Source organism: Amborella trichopoda, chromosome 4 (genome assembly GCF_054954075.1).
Source record: "Amborella trichopoda isolate Santa Cruz 75 chromosome 4, AtrichopodaSantaCruz75HAP2 v2.0, whole genome shotgun sequence".
NCBI lineage: Eukaryota > Viridiplantae > Streptophyta > Magnoliopsida > Amborellales > Amborellaceae > Amborella > Amborella trichopoda.
Genome location: NC_142339.1, coordinates 42,152,996 through 42,176,979, shown reverse-complemented (window position 1 = coordinate 42,176,979; position 23,984 = coordinate 42,152,996). Strand labels below are relative to the sequence as shown.

Genomic DNA, 23,984 nt, shown 5'->3' with positions numbered 1-23,984 from the left:
ATCAAGAGGAAAAATTTACAAGATTGGGGTTATGTAGAGTTACCTCATACAATCTTAAGGAATGCTCAAACAAAAGAATTTTTTACCACAAAACCACTTATAATGGACTCCTTTCTTCGACTCACGATACCGCGAACAAATACCCAAAAAACGGCCCAAGACAAGTGCCAAATGATGGTGCTAGGGTTTTGTTGTGAAACCCCAATTTCCAACCCAAAGCTTCTCTCTATAACTTCCCTTTCTCCCTCACTCACTAACGTTTTCCTCTCTCAAAAAAACCCCTTTTATGGGAGGTGTGATTTTTGCATCACATCCCAACAATAATGTCAAAAAATAAAATAAATCCAAAATCGGGAAATCCATAAAAGCAAATCAAGAAAACTGCCCAAATAATGCACATTTGCCCCAACACCAACATAAAATTTACAGAAAACAAATCTCAAACAAAAACCAATCAAAGGAGGGAAAACCATAAAAATAAATTATCGAAAATGTTACAATAATGCATAAATACGAAACTCAAAAAGGAACAACTCCTGTCCATTCGTAGTAGGGAGCTAGGAAAGAAGAAGGAGATCCAGGAAAAAAAAACATCAGAACAATATTCTACATACTGATTTGAAGAACAAGAGCCTCACAAATAAATCCTTGAGGATAAAGGGTCTTTAAACAACACAATAACAATGGAGTGGAAAATAGAAGAAAGAACGAGGTGGTGTGATTTATAGTGGGGGCTGACCTCTTGTTGCGCAGGGTGGAACAACGGAGGAGGGGTGAACGTGGTGGCTGCAAATCGCATGGGAAAGAATGGGAGTAGAGGGAGAAGAAGATTCAGACGAGGTGGATAACAACGTGCGGCGGGCGCTTTCTTTGATATCCAAGCTTGCTTTTATAAATGCAAGAATTGGCTCATTCCATGGTTTTTTTTTTTTTTGAATGAGCAATCGAGGTTATGTTGAGTTTTCGAGGATAGACAAAATTAGGTTACGAGGACCAAAAGTCGATCCAAACAGCCAGCCAATATTATATACCTGGATATGTAAAACCTGGTTTTCTAGACAGCAGGGCCCAAACAACCCACGAACTACTTAATCTATGCTATTAAAAATTAAATAAAATGAAATATGAGAGAGCATAATAACAACAATTGTTTCTTCCCTGTTTACTAAATCAAGAATTCCTTGCTATAACCATACATACCAAAAATGAAAGGGAAATGAATATCTTCTATCTCACATAGTCATTTTCATCAACACCCATCTTATAAATTTGCGTTCCATATATAATGGGGTAAAAGATAACTACCATGGAATGTAAGCAACTACCATGGAATGTAAGCATGGCATCCTGACTGCAAATGTGACAATTTAAGCGGCTAAAATTTGCTTGTAATGAGGGTATCACTTTAACTGATTACGTAGCAGTATTCCTAATATGTAATTAGCAAATAATGTCTAGCTACATTAAAATAAATTATTAAACATCGCTAAACTTTTGAACATCAAGCGACAATGAATAATACACCATTCTGAATCATATTGATTAAATCCTTTCTTTTCTTATACGAAATTTAGTGCTGGTTTCTTTATCTTTTATGGAGATCAAATTCCCTTTTGATTAAAGTCAATGATTTTAAAAAAGGGTGCGGTTTCTATAAGGTTGCAACCTTAAACAATAGAAAATTTTAAATTTCAAAAATGGTTAAAATCAAGTAGATCTATAAATATAGGAAAATCTTGAAAATGGACGGTCTAGATAATGTGTTGCAAGATGTACTATTTCTGGGAGTCAAAAACAATTTGTTTCTAATATTCATACATTTTGTTATCGAGATGATGAATTAGAGGGTTTTTCAACATTAAAACAACATTTCTGACAGATTTTTTATGTGCATATGTGATTCTACATTTTAAGGTTGCAACCTTATGTAATCTTTTCCCTTTAAAGAAAGCAATAATAAATTAGATATTTGTGTTGATCACATTGATAGACAAAAAAGAATGGGTTGAGGACAGGGAAAGCACACAAGAATTTTTCATTGATATCAATATAACCAACAATAAATATACCAAACAACCATTGTTGCAGAGGACAAACTCTCTATTTTCTCATTATAGAACTAAATTCTCTCTCTTGTAGGTATAGTGACTAGCTAAGCAGACAAACAAGCAGAAGAAAACACCACTAAGAACAGCCAACAGCCAGTAAAAATAGTCGAGGTGAGCGCGATTGAGGTTATCAGCGAACCAACTCTCCCCACCACTAGTTGTGCTCACCATCTCAACAATTGTGATCACTGCACTACTCAAGAAACTCCCCACACCGATAATGCTCAAGTAAAGGGCAGCCCCCAAGCTTCGCAACCCATCAGGCATCTGATTATAAAAGAACTCTTGTAACCCCACCATCGTGAACACATCCGCCATGCCAAAAAATAGGTATTGCGGTATCAACCAACAAAAACTCATTGGGACCATAGCATAAGGATCATCTAGTAGACCATGCTCCTTAGCTATTTGCAGCCTCTTTGATTCTACAAGAGCTGCCAATACCATGGAAATAACTGATATCACCATGCCAATACCGATCCTTTGTAACATTGAAATCCCACTTGGTTTGCTTGTGATCTTACGAGCAATTGGGACAAAGATGCGGTCATAAAAGGGAACTATGAGCATAATGCCCAAGCTTATGAATGACTGGAGGGCAGCGGCTGGAACCTGGAAGGAAGATCCTAAATATCTGTCCATGGTCTTGCCTTGCTTCGTGAAAAATGTCGAAGACTGCGCGAAGATGACAGCATAGCCTAGGCAGCTACCCCAGATGGGCAACAGTCGCAGCAAAAGCTTAGCTTCTTCCACTTGTGTGACAGTGCAAATCCTCCATTTGTTCTTCGAGCATGAGGCTACATCAAGCTCATCAGGAATGGCCGCTTTGTCTAAGCACCTGTAATTGATTTTCTCCTCAGTAAGTGTGATTTATTAATTTGAAATTAGGACTTAGTACCCAAAATCTTGGTCAGATTCAATTCTAATAACTTCAGCCATTCCTGAGTGGGATTGGAGGGAAACAATTGAAAAGAAAAAGTAAAAACCAATCATGGTCCCACCTCCTACCCTGAGTTGACTCAATTATTTTCAAATTAGCTAACAAGTTTTTTAAAGAAAAGTATATAATGAGATTATTTATCTTTGGTACAAGATGATCACAATTAATCTTGACGATTGGATGTGAAATTGGATTGCTGCATTTATTCCATTGGCGAAGCTCAAACTTCAACTCTTGAACTTTGTAACACATCCAAGCTATCAGTTTTCACATTGGATAATGATAAATAATTGTGACATCCTTGTATCAAAGGTAATGATCTCATTATACACAATTCCATTTTTAAAAAGGAAACTTGCATAAATATTGCTTATATTTTGCGGAATTTAAAATTATCTTCATATTTTGTGCTTATATCCTACTTTTTAGAGCGTGTATCATATTTTAATTTTAATTTTCTATAAAAATTAACTTAAGCACAAATTTTTAGTATCCATATTCCTCACTACAATGAACCTGAAAAAATATACAAAATACTAAGTTCAAATGAATAAAATGAGCAAACCAACGACAATAATCCTTTATTATTACTTCATTAATTTTTTATTATATTCACATGTGCGTAGGACACAAAAACATTGAGCAAAATATGATGTATAGAGAAAAAAGATAAAATTAAAATACTTGATGGACTTTTAAAAAATGGATATGAATGAAAAACATAAAATATTGGGAATATTTTTAAAATTTCAAAAGAAAAGGTGATATTTAGCAAATTTCCTTTGTAAAACACCAATTCGAGTTAATCAAAGTAGTTATATGAGCTCAAAAAAAATTACCCTCACAATCAATAGATACAATGTTTAAGGGCCCCAGCTAGGAATAATATATTACCGTGACCCTGCTATAATTGATATGAATAGCTAAAAAAAAAAAATATATTATTTATGAAGACTAGTAATATTAATTAATGTTATCAGGATTGGACCAATCACCAAAATATTGAAGCCTAAGGAGTGTAGTCCAGTTAAAACAAGTTCGACCAATAATTGAATGATGCAGAGCAAAATTGTTTTTTTTTTTTAATTTCAAAGAATGTATATTCTCATTTAGTTTGAGGCAATGGTTTAAAAAACGGATCGGTGACCCGAATCGGGCACCTCAAAAACTGATCCGGATCGGCGAATCGGCGATCCGGATCGAGAATCGGCTGAATCGGTCAGATTAAAACTTCAAAAAAATCCAAAAAAATTATTAAAATTCATTATAAATATTGTTTCTTAGGAATCCAATAAAACATCAGAGTACTACATTATTAACTTTCATTTTTTTTATCAATTTGTGAATATTGAGATGCTCTTTCCCGGTATAAACTTATTTTAACTATTAAATTTGCATCACATAAAAGAAAATTCATAGAATTATCATGGATAAAATATATAATTATATATGGACTATTATAAAGAGTAGACTAATCAATGAAAGAATGGCCATTAAAATCTCGTTTTGGCGAAAAACCCTAATCTGCTAAAAAAATCCAAACTATTATAGCCTAACTAACTATAATCCAAAATTATTACAACCTCACTAATTATAATATTATATACTGAAATTATAATTATTAGTTTACATTTTATAATTATTTTATTAGACAAATAATAACAAATTAAAAATATTTTATAATATTATCTAATTTAAAATGTATTATTGACAACTGTAAGAAAAATAGTACATTACATGATTTATAATGTAAAAATTCATAAATAAAATAAAAGATTTGGTTATCAATGTAAAAATTAATAAAATGCGTACAAATTTTTGAAATAACACTTCAATTTTTCAAAAATTTATTTTTTTAGGTTTCTATAATAAATTTAATAAAAGAGATTGTTAGTAGAAAGATGGAGATTTCAAATAGAATAAACTTTTTATTTTTATTTTTTTTATACCTTTCATATTATTTACAAAAATAATTATACCACTATATACAACAAAAATTAACTGTTATATAAAAAATTAATTTTTTTATTTTTCATTTTTTTATGCCTTTTATATTATTTACAAAAATATTTATATTTATACCAACCACTATATACATAACAAAAATATTTATATTTATACCAACGACTATATACACGACAAAAATGCAACACATGCCCAAGGGGATCCGACCTTGGGACATCAAGTAAAAAAACAAAAGTCATAACCACCAAGCCATCTAACTACATGTGATTATAAATTGCTGATTAATAGACTATATTTACATTTCGTTTTCATTTAATGATGTTTGGGAATTATCCCACATCGAAATATCGGTATTCAACTTTGATATATAAATACCTATGTAATATGAACTATAACATGTGTGCAAAAATATTAGGGCAACCTCACACGCGTGCTTGGATACACGTGGGCATGCGTGAGTGTGCGTAGGGCACGCTCGCGCGTGCGCTCGGACACACGTGTGCACGCGTGAGTGTGCATGGGGCATGCTTGCACGTGCGCTTGGACACAAGTGTACACATGTGAGTGTGCGTGGGGCACACTCGTACGCATGCTTGGACACACGTGTGTACGTGTGAGTGTGCGTGGGGCACGCTCGCACGTGCGTGTCATGCGTTACGTATGTGAACCGGGCTGAACCGAACTGAACCGAGCTGAACCGGATAGAACCGGATGGGAACCGATGGTTCTTCTCTAGAACCGGGCGGTTCCCGGTTTTGTGCTGGAACAGACATAGGCTGTACCGGTTCCTGAGTCGAACCGGGCGAGTTCAGTTCGACTCGCCGTTTTTTAAAACACTAATTTGAGGATATATGTTTTGGGCTTTTAAGTTTCTAAGATATTCTAAAATTGTTTTTAATATTTTTATTTATTACTATATACCTTCAGCTCCTAAAATGGATCTTCTTTGCCTGCCTATAAGGGAACTACTCAAAAAGGTATTATTGACCTTAAGGTCAATTGTTAGATGCTTTCCAACTCAAGGAACTCTTCATAACTCCTAACAAAACAACATTCCTTATAAAATAAAGGATTAATATTTAAGGGTACTATTTAGGGGTACTATTTATGAGTGTTGTTCACAAGTAGTCGTTTAAAGAAGTAAAATTGTCATTACAAATTTTGTGTTTAAGTTAGGACTTTTAAAGTCATTTAATTATTGAATATGAATTTTGAGGTCATTTAATATCTTTAAACGTTAAACTACAATATATAAGAGGTGTATGAGACCTTAAGGGGGTATTTTCTGCATGATTTTCATAAATTGAAAAAGAAAGAAAGACTTAGACTTTTGGAACTTGAGCTTAGGGTGAGGAGAAAACCCTAGGCTTCTTAAAGTTAATGCCTGTGTTTAGCTCAATTTCTTGTTGATTTTATTATTCTGGAAATTTTCCTACATCAAGTGGTATCAAAGCTTAGGTTTTGTCAAGCAACAAAGCCAGGAAACTCCAGCCAAGCTTAGAGTTTACCGAGTTTGGGCCAAGTTTTACCAAATTCAGCCTAGCTCTTAATGATTTCAATGGTTTTTTCTTTTTTCTTTTTTTTTTAATTATTTTTCTAGATTTTGTGATTTCGATGAAACCTATTGCAGCGAGAAAGGGTTGTGGAAGGGAGGATTTTGTAATTTACTAATTGAAAAACTTAAAAGCAAGTTAAAAACGAATGCAGTATTTTGCAAGAACCAATCATGGACAAGACGGTGATTTTTTTGCCCAAGATGATATTTAATATAACCCCTTTTACCTTTGTACTTTGCATGAAAAATCAAGTAAAGAGGAAAGTAATAGAGTACCTAAATGTGGAGAGCATTATTCTAGAGGTTTTTATTTGGAGGACTTTCTAACGTTCTTGATTTTGACTCTAGTTGTATTGAAAATCAACAAGTTGTAAATTGGGATTTTGGCACCAATCTTTATTACATAGTTAGATGAAGAACAATATCCTATAGGACATCCAACCTACTATGATGAAAATGATTTCATGGTTGAACAAATCTTTGATGAAGAGAAAAATAGACCCTAAGATGAGTCAATAAGTGAAGTTATTAGTTTAGTCATCTGAGTCCAATGCTTATCTCAGAGATGCACTTGAGCCAGAGCAATTTCAACAAAGTTATATTGTTTAATGATGCAATTTCAGCAAGCTTATATGGCTAAACAAACTCTATCAGTATATAGTGACCATTTCTTCAAATATTCCACAAGAGTTATACGAATATATCAATTGATTTCAAAGCCCAGCCTCAATGCGTAATTGTTGTATTTTGATTGGACCAATAAACTACGAGTCCAAGGATTCGAAGCATAGTATATTCAGCTCGCAAAAGAGAAATTCATCTTAATCTACTTCAAAATTTGATTACGAGTTTCCTCCAACTACGGAAGAATAATGTAGAATAAAATTATTCTTATTTTAATTTTATTAAATTTCAAAGGATTATATTCTAATTTTGGTTTTAGGATTTTTAATTTTTTTTGGGATTCTAGAATTTTTTTATATTTTTATTTAGTATTCACTAGTGTGTATTTACATGTAGTGTTCACAACTACTATTCATGGGTATTATTCACAAATTAATGTTCACAAGGGTAAATTTATCATTAAAAAAAATTGTATTTAGGTTAGGATGGCATTGAACATTAGATTATAATATGTAAGAGCCATGTGAGGCCTTGAGGAGATCATTTCGTGTGATTTTCATAGATGAAAAGGAAAACAAAGGTTTAGGCTTTTGGAACTCTAGCTTAAAGTAAAGAAGAAATCCTAGGTTTTTTCAAGTTATTTCTTGTGTTTGACTTAATTTCTTGCTATTGTTATTCAAATTTCCGTACATCACTGAACTAGTTGAACATGAAAAAAACAAAAACAAAAAAAAAGTTCAAAAATATAAAATATATGACAATATAGAATGCATGAATTTGTAACATGATTTTCAAGGGAAAAAAGAGAGTTCAAAAACATAAAATACATGACAATATAGAATGCATGGATTTGATTCACCATTCCGACGGGTAAAAAATCAATCGATATGACCAGCCAAAAATAGAACCAAACAAGAATTTTTCTTTGGACCGAACCAACCGAAGCACCAATTAGCGGCCTCGATTTGAGAATTTTTTTTATTTTCTTCTTACATAAGAAAAATTCTCATTCCGTGATTCGGCAATTTGGGTGTCCTAATATTTTCTCTCCAAAAAAAATTCCACTCCAAACCTAATAATGTCATAAAAAAAATTTAAGTTAAAGTTGAATTTTTTTTAACAACGCATAAAAGAGATTGGCCTTGCCCCATATGTCCCGCTTCCTCTCCAACCCACTTTTCCCTCCTCTTCTCACGCCTCCCATTCTTGCTTGAAAACTAGTGAGAAAACCCTCTTGCACCACCACCCCCCACTCCCATCTCTCTCTCCATGTGTGTGCTCAAAACGTTTCCAAAACCTATACCTTTACCAGATCCTAAAATCCATTTTATGGCTTCTATTTCTCTCTCCCTCTCTCCGTGTGTGCTCAAAACGTTTCGAAAATGGATTTCATAGATAATGCTATATCATTGGAGTTGAATTTCATAGCATCATTGGTAAAAATCTTTAATGATAAAAAACAGACAAAAATTTGCCCGAGTCAAAGTTCATTATAACGCGACCAAATAGAAAATTCTAGCGAATATAATTTGCGTCTAATATTTTCATAGACTTCCAAACATAAAGTGACAAGAATTTTCAAGGGTGAAAAAACTTACCATTTTTTATTGTAAAGGTCTTTTTATTTGACATCCAAACTGGCTATAACGTGAGCGGGTATTAAGGGTGCCCTAGTTTATTAATTCATTATATATTATATTAAGAAGCTAAAAAATTTGTACTGAATATAACATGCGTTGATCTTAAATATCACATAAAAAATTACAGTTTTATTTTTTGGATAAGTAAATTACAGTTATATTGATGTAAAATTTTCCCCCTTTTTTTGGAAAAATATCTCCATAAATCCTGTTTTGGTGTACTATTTCTCTATAGCCCTAGGGTTTTACAAACTTTATGAGGGTATGTATTTTTTGAAAAACACATCTTCTAACCCCCTAGATACAATTTATCCCTCATAACTCCTTGTTTTTTGTCCAAACAAAAACTAAAAATACCGCTATTCGTCTACTAAACCTCTCTATATACATCTTTATTTCTCTCTGTATAATGTCTCTCTCTCCTACATAGCAAGAGATGTTATAGAGAGAGAAAAAATAAAGAGGTATAGAGAGAAAAATTTAGTAAACACATAAAGGTGTCTTTGTAGTTTTTGTTTACGTTAAAAAAGAGTAGTCAAAAACGATAAATTGGTTCCTTGAAATTAGAAGATATAATTTTTAGAAAATCTATACCGCCATAAACTTTTTAAAAAATCCTGGGTTTATGAGCAAATCGTACATCAAAATAGGGTGTTTAAAGATATTTCCTGTCTTTATTTTGGTAAATATATAATCAACGCCTTTTTGTAAAGGAAAAATATTGAAAACCATCGAATTGGCTTTTATACCATTATGTAACAGCCAATACATATTTAAGTTTATATGATACTTGACCATATCATCACCTAATACCCCTAACCATGGCCTCTATAAATTGCTTGATATATTTCTTTTAAGGTAAGTGTGCAATCAAATTTCAACCTGATTTGTAATGTTGTAACTATCTTTTATGTGTAACTAGTGGGGAAGATAAGTCCCAACCCGTTTTTACAATTAATTTAAAAGTTAGTTTTTTAAAGTGTTAGTGAAGTAGTATCGGCGGAAATGAAACTACAAAATATTGGCTAGGATGTGGGGATGTTACCACCAGGACCCCAGTCTCTTTCCATGTATTGTTGCAATCTTCATTACCATAACGAACCAAGCTAGAGACCAATTCCCAATATTGTGACGATATATTCAACATTATGACAGTTTCATGAGCTATGGTGAAAAGGTGACACAAAAATAACTATTAAAAGTTTTAAAGAACAAAATGGGCTACTTTACAAAAGTAAAACAGTGTCCCGGTCATAGAAGCCTGATGTCAAAGCTACATTGATACAAAGTTAGTTAAAAGGTACCTTTTATATTTATCAAGGTAAAAGTATAGAAAGAGATTATTTACTTTTGGTACAAAGAGGTCACAATTTGTCAGAATTCAAATCAGGTTGTTATAAGAGTATTATTGACTAGACTCAAAGTTTTAAATAAATAAGTAAATATCAAACTTTGTGACACACCTCAAATCATCCAATTGACTAAAAATAATTATGACTTCCTTAACAAAATATAAATGGTCTCGTACTGTAGATTCCAATTATGAAAAGGACTATCCTTACGAAACTTAAATGAATTTGTACGTAAAGGAATTTAGTGTTACAATTTAGGGGGAAGACTAAGAGCCCACACAATGTGTAGTGAAAGACTGAAAGTTAATAAAATATTTGAAATCTATATTTGCAAATAATCCCAACATCGCGTTAAAATGAAATAAATAACAGTTGACAACTTTGGTTGTTCATGATCAGCCATGTGGTTACTTTTCAACCATAATCCATTTTTTCATGTTGCTAACTTTGAACCACTAGAAGTATTCCCCATCTTTCTTAGCTAAGTAACCAAGGGAATTAATAATTATCATTATTTCGCTCGTGCCAATTAAGTAGGCTAAATTATTCAACGGCCCTTACTTGTTCAAGCTTCTGTAAGGTTAATTTGGTTACTTTAAAATATAATTTTAAAAAAAGTACTTAAGTAAAATGAAACTTAAAAGGTAACTATTGTACGGTGTGATGATTTGATCACTTTAATATATTTTATAAAGTAGTTTGACCATTTAATTGATATTTTCCTGAAACAACTATTAAGAAGATTTAGCTCCAAATATATGAATTGTGTCAAATGCATGGTAGTTATCATGTACCTCTCATGAAGTAATCAAAGTTCAAAAAAGAAAAGCTTATTCACATCTGAAAGCACGAATTAGTTGACACAGGGTCATGTGTAGATTCCATTATAAATAAAAAATCAGCACGATATTTGTATAATCTCCCGATTCTATCTAAGAATCAAGGCAATCTCCATATTGATGATTTAGTTCATATATAATTCTAATTTTCTTCTGAAATTTTTAAAATTTCATTAACAAAGAGAGTGGCATTCTCTAATGCATGGGTTTTTGAACCCTAGGTGTAACAAGTGATGTTTACCTTGACAAAACACATGATGTCCTTAATCAATCTTGGAATGAAGCTACATAAGAGACAATTTTTTTAAAGAAATCGCCTCAAAGGCTTTACATTGCACAAGAAGCATGCAAAGTGACAATTTGCTTTAGGTACAAGGAGGTCACATTTATGTTTACCCATCAGATTTTAATTCGGGTGGTTGTAAAAATCTTATTAATTAGATTTAAAGTTTAAAAACAAAATCTCGAACTTTGTGATGTACCAGGAGCCATCTACTTTGACATCTTAAAGCTAGGAACAAATGAGACCTTTATGTCACATAGATAAATGGTCTCGTAGTATACAATTCCTATATTGCCTTGAAATTTTATTACGATGTGAAATGTCAAATCAAGATAAAAACAATTTAATAAAAAAAGACCAAAAAAAGAAAAAAAAATCTCCATCTCAAAATTAAGAGAGAGCACAAATGTTCAATGTTTAGGGAGTGACCCACTTAGAGAGGGTCTTTCACCTTGCAAATACGCAGTATAGGAGCACGTAGCCATCAATGACATCTAAGTGTACCAAAAAGTATGTTAAAACCTTCACTACAATCTTTTATTGAACATGTGCGGTCTATATAAGGAGTCCACCTTAAACAATCAAAGTAAGGCATGCCTCCAAACTTTGTTGGAGGCTTTGGAAGACGTAATTCTGATGATGAAACTCTTATAATGGTTTGAAAGTTTTTTTTGAAATAGAATTATATAAACCCAAAATAGTATGTTAGGGTAAATCTATAAAAACTTAAAAATCTCGAAAAAAAACAGCCTATATAATGTATAACAAGATGCACTACTTCTAATACTCAAAATTCTTTCTTTTACATGAACATACATCATAAGGTGGAGATGATTAATTGGAGAGTTTTTTATTATTGGAATCACCCTTCATTGCCGATGAATATCTGACTGCACCTCACTTCTATAAAAAAAGATTAACATCTTGTGTATAAAAGTAAAAAATGAGTGTTTGGTTTTTTCTTTAGGATGAGGTTTCCGACTCATTAGCACACAGATGTCCCCTATAAAAATACATCTTAAACATGGATTTTTTATCCGAAATTTCAGGGATTTATGATCTATGGCAAGGTGATCATCAATATAAAAAATATAATGTTTAAAATTTAAAATGTCTCTTTCTATGGGGAATTTTTTTGTACCATCTATATTGCATTTTTATTCGAGCCACTTTACACCACGTCCATCTATAAGATGGCCGTTCATGGGTCAGCTGGCTCTTGCCGGCTGACTCACAAAACCTTTTCCTATTGTTTACTCTACTCGTGTTGAAAGAGCCGGCTGACTCACAAAAAACTTTTTCCTATTTTTATGCTCTCCATTTTACTCTAAGCGTGTTAAAAAAACTTTTCCTATTTTTTATGCTTTCCCATTTACTCTACTCGTATTAAAAAAGAGATGATTTTCATTTATTTGTCAAAGCAGCAGCCGGAAGAAAAATGCACAATGATATTTTTTCGCCAGCAAATAATTATCAAAGTCAAATTGGTCACCGAATAAGTAAAAGGTTTAATCCAATTAAAACTAGTTCCACCGTAGCGCGAACTACTTAGACTATATTTTAAAAGAATAAATGAGAACAAGAATAATAATTAAAAAATCAAAAAGGCATTAAAACAGTTTCTAAAATTTGTCTAATAGGTCGAACCGGTCAATATTGAATGGTCAGATTGGCCAAAACCGATCAAATATAGATTTTGATAGGTTTTCAACCAAACAAAGCTTTTATTTTAGATCGGATCAATAAAGACCACGATTAACCTAAATAGTCCAGTCCGGTCTTTGATAACTTTGTTGCTATGTATCATAATACCAAGAATATGTATGATTTATTCTCTTATGGCTTAATTTCTTCCATGACAAGAAAACATAGAAAAAGAGCATAATAAAGTTTTTGTGACCATAATAAAATGTGGATTTTATGTAGGCAAACTCAAATAAAATAAAGAAAATTTTATCAAAATGTCTATGGGAGTTGCACTATTGTCTATTTTTGCATTTGCACCAGTTCCAACTCAAGTGCGCTTTCTTGAGTAATTTGAAATTAAATCAACCAATATATGAAAATTGATAAATAGTTTATCTTTCGTGGGTATTTCATTAAATTTTCCTACAATAAATGAAAATAATTGGTGAGGCGGCGAATAAAGAAAAACAGTGTGTTACCGTTCACTTCTCTGTACTTTGGATATCTAGGGCCTCGAATCCATCTTGACCCCAAAAGTTAAGATCTCGAAGAAAAACATATTTGACATGCCTATTGAATGTCTTCTGTATAATGCGATCTTGTTGTCCATTTCAATGGAACCTCGATCGGTAGACTCGCAACATGTTAGGAGCTCCAAATCTATTTTTCACTGCCCAAAATAGTTTTGTAAAGGTTCAAAATTAGAAAAATTATAAATGACGCTCAATAGACTAGACTTTTTTCCCCAACCAAATTTGTTTTCTCACTTTTTACTCCAAAATATATTTTTTTAGCAAATATCTCTCCTAACCAAATAAAAAATAAAAAAAAGTCTAAACTACCCTCCCTTAATTTTACTCACACATCTCTCCTCTTTTCTACGAAAAAGAAATCCGGCGAATTCTTAGGGCGGTCCGGCAGTGTAATGCTGGTCTGATAACTAACAATAGCAGTCAATGCCCGATAATATGCCCATGCGGTACAACACTACTAAAGAGCAGTCTGACAATAGGCCTATGCGATCTGGCAACATGCCCATGCAGTCCAACAACAGGGCCAAAGTGCGATCCAATAATGTCAAAGAGCGGTCCGGCACTTTTTTTAATTTAACGAGTTCCAACAATATTAAAGAGCGGTCCAGCAGCTCATGTAAGCCATGTGAATGTTAGGCCAAAATTAAATTTTTATGTATGAAAAAGAGTATTTTTGTCAAAAAAATGTACGTTTTTTTACTTGGGGAGGTATTTTTTGGAAAAATGTACTTTGGGGAAGTGAGAAAAAAAAATTAGTTGGGGGTAACTTGCATAGAATGTCTAGCCTTGGAGGTTATTTGTAATTTTCTATTAAAAGAAAATGAGTCCTCGAATAATAAAATTCCATGGATCTTTTTTTGTTATTGGATCATACTAACACAACCCCAAAATAAAACAAAACCGAATAAATCGTTTAGTTCAACTTAAAACCAATTTTGTCCAAGCATTTCATTCTAGAAGCGCAACTGTTATTCATGGTTGAACCATTACATCTTGTGCAGTTTTGTGCGTTTTGAATGGTTGCGTTAAGCACATCTAATACAAGGACATATGACCTAATATGATATGAACGATTACATTTTAGGGAGAATATCTTTGGACATCCTTTTTTTAAGTTGTATTTCTCAACAAGGTTTAAAAAAATATCTGACCGCATATAAATCCCATATAATATATCTTTTAACCCCCTTCACAACCATTACACTTTTTGAAACCATTTTTTTAGCCTAAACAAAAGTGAAAAATTCATTTTTTTCTATTTATTTCCAAATCCACCTATCGTTTATTTCTTTTTTAGTTGTATTCTTTTTTCCTTTTGTTTTGGATAAACAAGTATAGTAAAAAAAAGTAAAATTGGTCCAAAGGGTTAAAGAATATACTATGTGGGATCTCTGTGACTCTATTTTCAAACTCTGAGTATGTTAATAAATGAGATCAAAAAAGAAGTTCTATATAGATATTTTCCCTATATTTTATATATTAAAAGTTAGACGCGGTTAGCATGTGGCCAAGCCTGCACATGTAGATATGCGAGTTTGGCAATAAATATATTTCTTAAATATATTGTGATCCTAAGTTTTAGATAATAAACAGTCTTTAACATGGAGATCATGAATACGAATAAATAAATACCTTTTGACAAATAGAAATAATAATTATATTTAAAAAATATTTGGACTGTTAATTACAATTATTTTTAGATAGATCACCTATTTGCATCTATCTTTGAAGTAGATGTTTTATACCTATGAAATGCATATTGTACAAATACGATCCAACCCGCATGAAACAATTGCTTTTAAAAGTTTTAGGACTGGCAATGGTAGAGCCCTAAAAAACTAGGCTTGGCCACATAACGTAGCTTAACGGTAGAGCCTAGCTGATTAAGGCTTGCGCCAGGGCCACAAAAGAGCCAACCGGATCCTGCCCTTTCTTTTATTTTTTTCTTTTCTTGTTCTGTTTCTTTCTTTGAACATATTAGGCTTAGGCCCCAGATAGGACCAGGGCCAGGGCCAATCTAGACTCGGATTAGCCCTATATGGACTAGGGTCGAGCTTGGGCTGGCCTGGTACTTTGCCAGCCCTACAGTTTATTATTATTTAATAAAATAATTATAATGATTATAGAACAGGTCTAATTTCTACACTGGGACATCATATTTTAAACACAAACACGCATCATATTCAAACACCTATTTCCGTGTCTTAAATAAGATATCCTAAAATGCAAAGTGGTCAAAGTCTACAGGAATTTTTATGGGTTTCTAATGTTTGGATCAGTGATTGAAAAGTCGTCGAGTACAAGACTCGCTCGGTTGGATACGGTTTTTGGACACTTCGTGTTGGTTCACGTAAAAGACGTAGAAGAGCCTGTGTTTAGAGAGTGTCACCGAGTCCCATGCTAGAGAGTGTCACCAAGTCCCGTGCTACAGTAACACGGGCGGTTTCAACGGATTTACTTTCGATACCGTTTTTGGACACCTCGTGTCGGTTCACCTAAAAGACTCAAAAGAGCCTGTGTTTAGAGAGAGTCACCAAGTCCCGTGCTACAGTAACACGGGCGGTTCACTTTGGATACGGTTTTGGGACTCCTCATAAAACCTCGTGTTGGTTCACGTATACGGTTTTTGGACACCTCATAAAACCTCATGTTGATTTACGTAAAAGACGTAGAAGAGCCCGTGTTTAGAGAGAAGCACCAAGTCCCGTCCAGCCTATGTTTAGAAAGAATCACCGAGTCCAATCCTACAGTGACACAGTGTTTAGAGAGAACCACCAAGTTCAGTCCTACAGTAACATAGGTGATTTCAACGGATTCACTTTCTTTCAATACGGTTTTTGAACACCTTGCGTCGGTTCGGTTCACGTAAACGAGTCCCTGTTTAGAGAGAGTCACCAAGTCCCGTGCTACATGGGCGGAGCCCGTGTTTAGAGAATCACCAAGTCCTGTGCTATAGTATCACACAGAAGAGCCCGTGTTTAGAGAGAGTCACCAAATCCCCTGCTAGTGTTTAGAGTGAGTCACCAAGTCCTGTGCTACAGTAACACGGGCGGGGGTTTTTCACGGATTCATTAGCAATTTCAACTCGCCGAGTTTTGAGTGAAAACACGTCCGTGTTATGGTAACATGGGAGCCACATCATCACTTTCCATGAAAAGCATTGGTCGCGTATCTTTCTCGCGTTGAATTTTCTTATCACTCCAATGCATTCTTTACCTTTTATAGGTAGATTTACTTTTCAATGAAAACTGATGCCGGACAAATTTCAGTTTCCCCTTGTGAATGCTTATAGCCATAAAAAGTGTAGCGTATATCTTACGCTTTGCAAAATACTAGGATATATGATATGTAATTTATTTTTATTTTTTTCTCAATTTTGACATTGTTAGTTTGTATTTTTAGGTGAAAATATTTTCTTAAATAATTTTGTAATGTCATAATATTTACATTTATAAAAGAATTTATTTTAATTTTTATCATATGCTATGGAAGTGTTTTTTAATATTTTTTGAATCATAGTTGTTATAATATTATAAATAGTAATTATACATTGATAATCAAATCTTGTATTTTATTTATTACTTTTTTGTGTTATAAAGTATTATTTTTGTTATAACAGTAAATTAATTTGTTTGTATTATTAATTTATTGTAGTCCATGTATGATTGTATACTTCATCCATGATAATTCAATGTTTCTTCAGTAGTTAACAGTAATTCGTACAAGGAAATGATATCTCAATATTGGCATATTGATACAAAAAAAATGAAAATTCTTAATGGAGTACCCCCAATCCCCGAGAAATATGTATACTTACTAGTTCCTAATCGCTACTAGTTAGTATTTTAAAACCCACCGAATTGATTGGGACTGAACTAGTTCCTGCATATAATCGATCTGACCGTGTTACCCCCCAAAACCCACCTTTCATATATATACCTTTTTCATTTTTTTTAAGCTTCTTTACTATTTATCCGTTCACCTAAATCCCCACCCTATAAACTTTTATTTTTATTTTAATTTTATAATATTTTTTAGATTACCGATTTGAATGACCCACACTAATTCAGATTGCCGATCCAGTGATCCGACATATGTTTTGTAGGGTTAATGATTCACACTACCAATCCGGGTTCGGAAATATTACTAATAACACAACTACCCAAGCATTTATGTATGTTCCTGTCCGTAAGCTTTTTCATGCATATGCTGTCGAACAACATTGCAGATGTTATACAATAACTTGTATAGCGTGCTCACAGCATACTATACACTAATTTCCTGGGGTAAAAGAGCTATACAAGAAGTTTTTTATTAAGAAATTTTGAATTCTTCAACGATCATTACCTTAAAACAAAAAAGAAAAAAAAAAAGGATTTTGAATTCTTCAACGCAAAGATCTTATTGAAACTGGACGGTCCTTGTTCAATCTTGGGGCATTATATCTTCATGCACATAGAGAATGCAATTAGAAACTTGTTCTTTTGGTGGGTGGGTTGAAGTAGTTAGAACCCTAGAACTGCTAGCTTGGGCTTTACCCGAGGGAGCAATAAATAGAATCTTTTATTTGAACAAAATGCTTAATCATACAAGAGAGAAGGGATGATGCATTGCAAAATGCGTGAAAACGACTTTATGGGGTATAGTACTTCATTTCCCTAAGGTTGTCGTTTAACATTTAGGAGTGTTGGTGAATTCCAAATAAAGACTGTTCTAGGTCGTGTTTAGAAATTGCATGTCTTAGAACTATTTACCTTTAGCACAATTTGGTCAAAATTGCTATCGCCGTTAGATGTAAATTCCTATAATTTGGAGTACGTCACAAAGTTTGAAGAATGTCTTTGAGATTTTGAGCCCAATTTATGTCACATTTCCTGCTGCCTAATTTCATATCCAAGGTGATTACAACCTCCTTGTCCAAATGGCAAATGGCTATATGCTATATTTCTCCTTGTGCTTAAAAAGAGAGCTTTTTATATGTCACTAGGCAGCCATTTAATGGATAGTTGGTATAGCTTTATTTGTAATGTCACAACTCAAAAGTGAGTCGCTGACCGTTTGATGCAAATCTGATAGTTTAGAGTATTTTATTTCTATTTTTTCTACAAATTCTATGAACAGGAAATTTGGTGCATGTCATTATCTAGGGTGCATCTAAAAAATATAAAAAATATTTTTGAAATATAAAAAGTCCAAACTACCCCAAAAACTTTTAGGGGTATTTTACTCATTTTATTTTGTCAAGAATATTTTTTTTATATTTGTCATAAGTGCAACCCAATGAAACAATGGGATGGCCCAAATTTGGTGTCAATATGATTCGTAGAAAAATAAAACAAATAAAAAATATTTTAGGCATGACATTGTAAATTGGGCCATCTTAGCCGTATGTTAAAATCAAATGGCCAGGAGAGGGCAAATATATATAAATTCCCTATACCTAGTAACATATAAAAAGCTTTATCATATAAAGTTTCAAGTTTCAGAGGTATTTTGGTTAATTTATTTTTTGTCTAACTATTTTTTAGATTTTTTTATTAGGTGCACATTGATGAGAAGAATGGACGCCTCCTACGCTCATCACCTTCCAAAGTTCATCGTACAGTCACGATTGTCCGGTAGTATTTTATTTTTCATTTTTTTACGATAAATCAGAATGATCTGAAATTTGGAGCGTGTGTACATCTTAGTGAAGTACACCTAATAAAAATATGAAAACAATATTTTGTATAATATAAATTAACCAAAATACCCCCATAAATTTTCAAAGGTATTTTGATTAATTGCTATTTTATGAAATTTTATTTTTATATTTTATTATATTCTCCTATTTTTGATGAACACACGCTCCAAATTCCAGATCATTCCGATTTGTGAAAAAACTAAAAATTGAAAAACTATCAGACAACTACGACCGTGCGATGAACTTTTGACGGTGATGAGCATACGTAAAATCATATATATATATATATATATATATATATATATATATATATATATATATATATATAAGGGTGCAGTTTGCATACGAATAGGTGCACCTTTAAATTTTATCATGGTATATAATTTTGATGTAAAATATTTTTAGGATTATCTCAAAATACATTTTTATATCTAATTATAAGATTTTAAATTTCAAAAATGAAAATCAAATAAATCTATAAACATATGAAAATCCTGAAAGTGGACGGTGTAGATAATATGTTGTAAAATACATTATTTCTGAGACTTAAAATCTTTTTATTTTTCATTATTCATATATCTCGATATCGAGGTGATCAATCAAAGGGTTTTTCAATATTAAAACCAACTTTTTCGATGGATTTTTGAGGCGCATCCGTATTTCTACATTATAAGGTATGCCCATTCCGTATTGTGGCCATTGGCTTATGCTGTTTTAGGGTATACTTCCATAGATATAAGATTTTGTAAGCCGAAGAGCTTACATTGTAGCCCACGCTCGATGACTCATATTGAAATATTCTTTTCCAACAACATGGCTTACGCAAAATGCTATTAGATTGTGTTTTTGAAAGGTATTTTTTTTATAAAAATGGTTTGATAGGGCTCTAGCTCTATCAATATAACTAAAGCCTCATCTTATAACTCATCGAATATTGCAATTCAAGAATTGATAAAACTTTGCATAGATCATCTCGGCTAGAACATTATGGTTGTGAAACAAAACTACGATTTCAAGCTCTAAAATTAGCTGTATATTGTAACAAATTATTATAGATTGTCCATCTCGCCCTAAAAATAAGTGTTTATAGATCCTCAAGATCTGTAACATTCTTTTAGTTTCAAAATTTATTGTTGATATTGAAAATTGATTTTAGAGCCATCATGAAGATTTCCGTCACCGAAAGTGCTTTCCAAACGAAGATTGGAAGTGAGGCTTTATTTTGCTTGCCTTATAAAAACTTCATCCTTTTTTTTTAATCCATTGCAAATGAACCTCAAGATATAGTCTCACCTACTCGACGTACTCATCTTGTACACTCAATGGGCCAAATTGACGTTGGATGACCAAAATGTGTCTTTAGCTTTCTTTTACAAATTATTTTTATATGAAATATGGGACATAATAATATCAAAACATGGTGCATTCAGTAAATATAAAAATTCTTTAAAACAAAATTAACCAAAATGCTCCCCCTGAAATTTTGAGTTGTATTTTGGTTGATGTTTTTTATTAGTTGGATTTTTTGTTTTATTGAAGCATCTTTGTTTTGATATAGGCACGCCACAAACTTCAAAAATAATAAAAAAATAACTTCAAAAATAATAAAAAAATAAATAAAAGATGTAGTCAATTCGTGGTTGTCCAATTGGTCGAGATTAAATCTGGTTGTGGGTTACATATGGCTACAAGGGTAGTTCTACAATACTTTATTCATATCTCATCATTGTCCAAAATTCATCACACGGTCACACAGTCACAACTGTCTGATAGTATTTGAATTTCAATAATTTTTTTATAAATTATATTTATGTGAAATTTTGTTGATGTGTGCACCTTAGCGAGGCACATCTAAATCAAGCATAAGAAAATTCGGATGTTAGAAATGACCAACATACCCTATGAATGTTTCAGGGGTATTTTCATCTTTTGAAAACTATTTATTATATATTTTATTTTAGTATGTATGCACCAAATTTGAGATAAATATATTTTGTATAGAAATTATTAAAATTCAAATACTATTACACGACCGTGACCATGTGATAGATTTTTTACAGTGATGAGTCGTTACTAAAGTATCGTAAAACATCACCTATAAAATGAGTTAACCCTGGCCCTATCCTAGTCCTATTCCCCATAGGGCACGCTCTACCCCAACTTGGCCCTGACAAAGTAAAAGAGGCCTTGGCCCATGCCCGGCCCTAACCCTCAAAGGCAAATCAGATCAAGCTTGAAAAAATAAAAAAATAAAAAGGAAAGAAAAATGAGGGCTTGGTTTGGGCCAGCCCTTTCATGGTCATAAACTTGGCCTAGCTTTCCCCTAGTGCGCAGCCCTAGCACACAACCCTCGGGCCACATTTTGTAGTCCAAGCCCTAGTTTTTCAGGATTGGACTGGACCAACCAGCACATTGAAACTTCTAATGGCCATTGTATATGTGGAGGTTGAACTAGGGTTGAAGAGCACATAATGTTCCCTTAGAAGTTTAGCTCTACAGGGATTATATACTATAAGACCATTTATCTTCAATATAAAGAGGTCACAATCACCATTAGCTGTCATATTTCAAATTTGATAATGTCGGATGCATTTCAAAGTTCAGAAAATTTTTCCTTGAACTTTGAGCCTAGTTAATAGCATACCAAGAAATGCCTAATTTCAAATCTAACAACCAATAGTGATTGTGACATCCTTGTATCAAAAGTAAATGGTCTTAGTGTATTTTTTCGTTCCATCCTAATGACATAAAAATCGGAGGTAAAACGACATCCCAGTTTTTTCCTGGACTTCGGCTATTTGCCAGTTACCCCATGTTTAACATGAAAAATTTCAAAAAACAAGATTTACGACCCATTTATTAAACATGTTATTGCATTATCTCTCCCCTTTTTTGAACTGAATGTTTCAAGTTGTTTTGTCTTTGAGTTTACTATTAAACTTCTATAGCAATTTATTGGATCAAAATACACAACAAAAGATATTGAAATCCAGATTGCAGGTGTTTTTTGAAACAAAGAGAAAGAATCATCAACTTCTGTTTCGCTGTTTCACCAAATTTGTTCAAATTTATCCCAAAACTTTTCTAATACATTGATATATAAAAGCCCTAACAATTTGTTTCAAATGAAAACGATAAAATCAAACTTCATTTTTTCCTCTATTTTCTTCCTAAAGTGTTTTTTTTTTTTTATATATATATTATTTGATTCTGATTTACACATTTTCTCTATGTTCATCCAGACTATCACTGAAAAACAATTTATTTTCATGGTTAGCAACCAACATGAGACAGAAAAAGGACAAAGAGAAATACCTGAATTGGTTGGTGGGGGCGAGGCTTCTGGATTCAGGGCAGTTCTCACAAACCAATTCAACATCACTACCTTCTCCTCTCACCAGACCATCTCTCTTCCGATAAGCTGTAACAAAGACTTGGGCAATTCCAGTGAATGGGCTCCCATCCCCCATCACAGCGAGCCTGTAACTCCTCCTCCCCAAAATAAACACCAAAAGAGCAACAGCCATGGCGATCGCAGGGATCCCAAACCCTAAACCCCATCCGATATCGTCCTGAATGTACATAACCAAAGACACAGCAAGGAGGCCACCTCCACATACACCCATGTACCACCAGTTGAAGAATGAGCTCTGCCATTTCTTTTCCTCTGTGTTTTCTTCGTCGAATTGGTCAGCCCCAAAGGCCTGCACGCATGGCTTGTGACCACCCTGGCCGAAGGCTACAAGGTACAGAGAAAAGAAGAAGAATCCCACTTGGAAGCTTGACACGCATGTTTCAGTCCCCAATTTGTTGTCGTTCGCGCAGGAATTGGGACGAAGAGACGGGGGGATGGCCGAGAGGGTCAATAGAACAAGGCCCTGCAAGGAATTCAGTCACTTTCCACCGAGAAAGAACTTAGAGAGAGATAGAGAGAGAACTGACCAATAGATAAATTAGGGAGGAGATGATGATGGTCTTGTATCTACCGAGATACGAATCTGCAACGAAGGCCCCAAGAAGAGGAAGAAGGGACGCAACACCAGACCAGGCATTCACATTCTTGGCGGCTGTGACTGTGCTCTGGTTCAAGTAATCAGTGAGGTAGGTTATAAGATTCGACGAAGCCCCATAATACGCAAACCTCTCTGAAACTTCCACCCCTGAAATGGGAGAACAATTAAAGAGGTATTTATATTTCTATCAATTTCTGCCATTATAGGAGAAAAGAGAAGCTATGAATTTGGAGAATTGCATAGAAAAGAATGCTGGAAAATAAAGAATTCAAAAGAAAAAAGAATGGTAGCTAATGGATGGAATTGGGGGATTACAGATGATGTATAAGGAGGATCTCCATCCTCCAGTCCTGGATCTGATAGCTGGTAAGCCATTCACATCTGTTACGGCTTTCACAATATCGTCTTGGTTCATTAATGGGGTGGTTGCAGAGGCACGCATCTTGAGTTCAGGTGAAGATGTGCCGCTGGCCAACTGGAAATTAAAGTACAGATGTGTGGGTGGCTGGCCTGTAAATGAGGGTGAGGTTTGTATACGGTGTCAACGGGGCGTTGAAAAAACGGATCGGTGATCCTGATTGGGTATCTCAAAAATCTATATGGATCAGCGAATCGACGATCCTGATCGGAAATCGACTGAATCTGTCGGATTAAGTTTTAAAAAAATTTCAAAAAAAGTATTAAAATTCTTTATAAATATTATCTTTTAGGAATTCAATAAAAAATGAGGGTACTACATTATTAACTTTTATTTTTTTCATCA

General features: G+C 33.4%; 1 protein-coding gene across 4 annotated transcripts; it reads right to left on the bottom strand.

Annotated features, from left to right (window-relative positions):
- Positions 1-2,005: 2,005 nt before the first annotated feature.
- On the bottom strand, positions 2,006-23,724 carry LOC18446493 (protein NRT1/ PTR FAMILY 5.10). 4 transcript variants are annotated; one of them, XR_016053585.1, is made up of 5 exons: positions 23,537-23,724; positions 23,151-23,368; positions 22,524-23,086; positions 13,472-13,662; positions 2,006-2,946 (listed from the first exon to the last, which is right to left on the bottom strand). XR_016053585.1 is itself a non-coding variant. In XM_006856610.4 (4 exons), exons 1-4 carry the CDS (start codon positions 23,661-23,663, stop codon positions 2,112-2,114), a joined length of 1,743 nt encoding a protein of 580 aa, XP_006856672.1. In that variant the 5' UTR covers positions 23,664-23,724; the 3' UTR covers positions 2,006-2,111. The 4 variants fall into 4 exon arrangements, 2 of the variants coding, with proteins under 2 accessions (XP_006856672.1, XP_020530674.1); XR_016053586.1 differs by having other exon boundaries at positions 23,195-23,368; XM_006856610.4 differs by lacking the exon at positions 13,472-13,662.
- Between the last annotated feature and the right edge of the window lie 260 nt (positions 23,725-23,984).

Bases quoted from the DNA above. Each gene is read 5' to 3' on its own strand.
- LOC18446493 (XM_006856610.4), bottom strand. From the start codon at position 23,663: ATGCGTGCCTCTGCAACCACCCCATTAATGAACCAAGACGATATTGTG. The intron at 23,087-23,150 runs GTCAGTTCTCTC...AATTCCTTGCAG, and splicing joins CCTCCCTAATTTATCTATTG to GGCCTTGTTCTATTGACCCT. The intron at 2,947-22,523 runs GTATTTCTCTTT...AATCAATTACAG, and splicing joins GCCCCCACCAACCAATTCAG to GTGCTTAGACAAAGCGGCCA.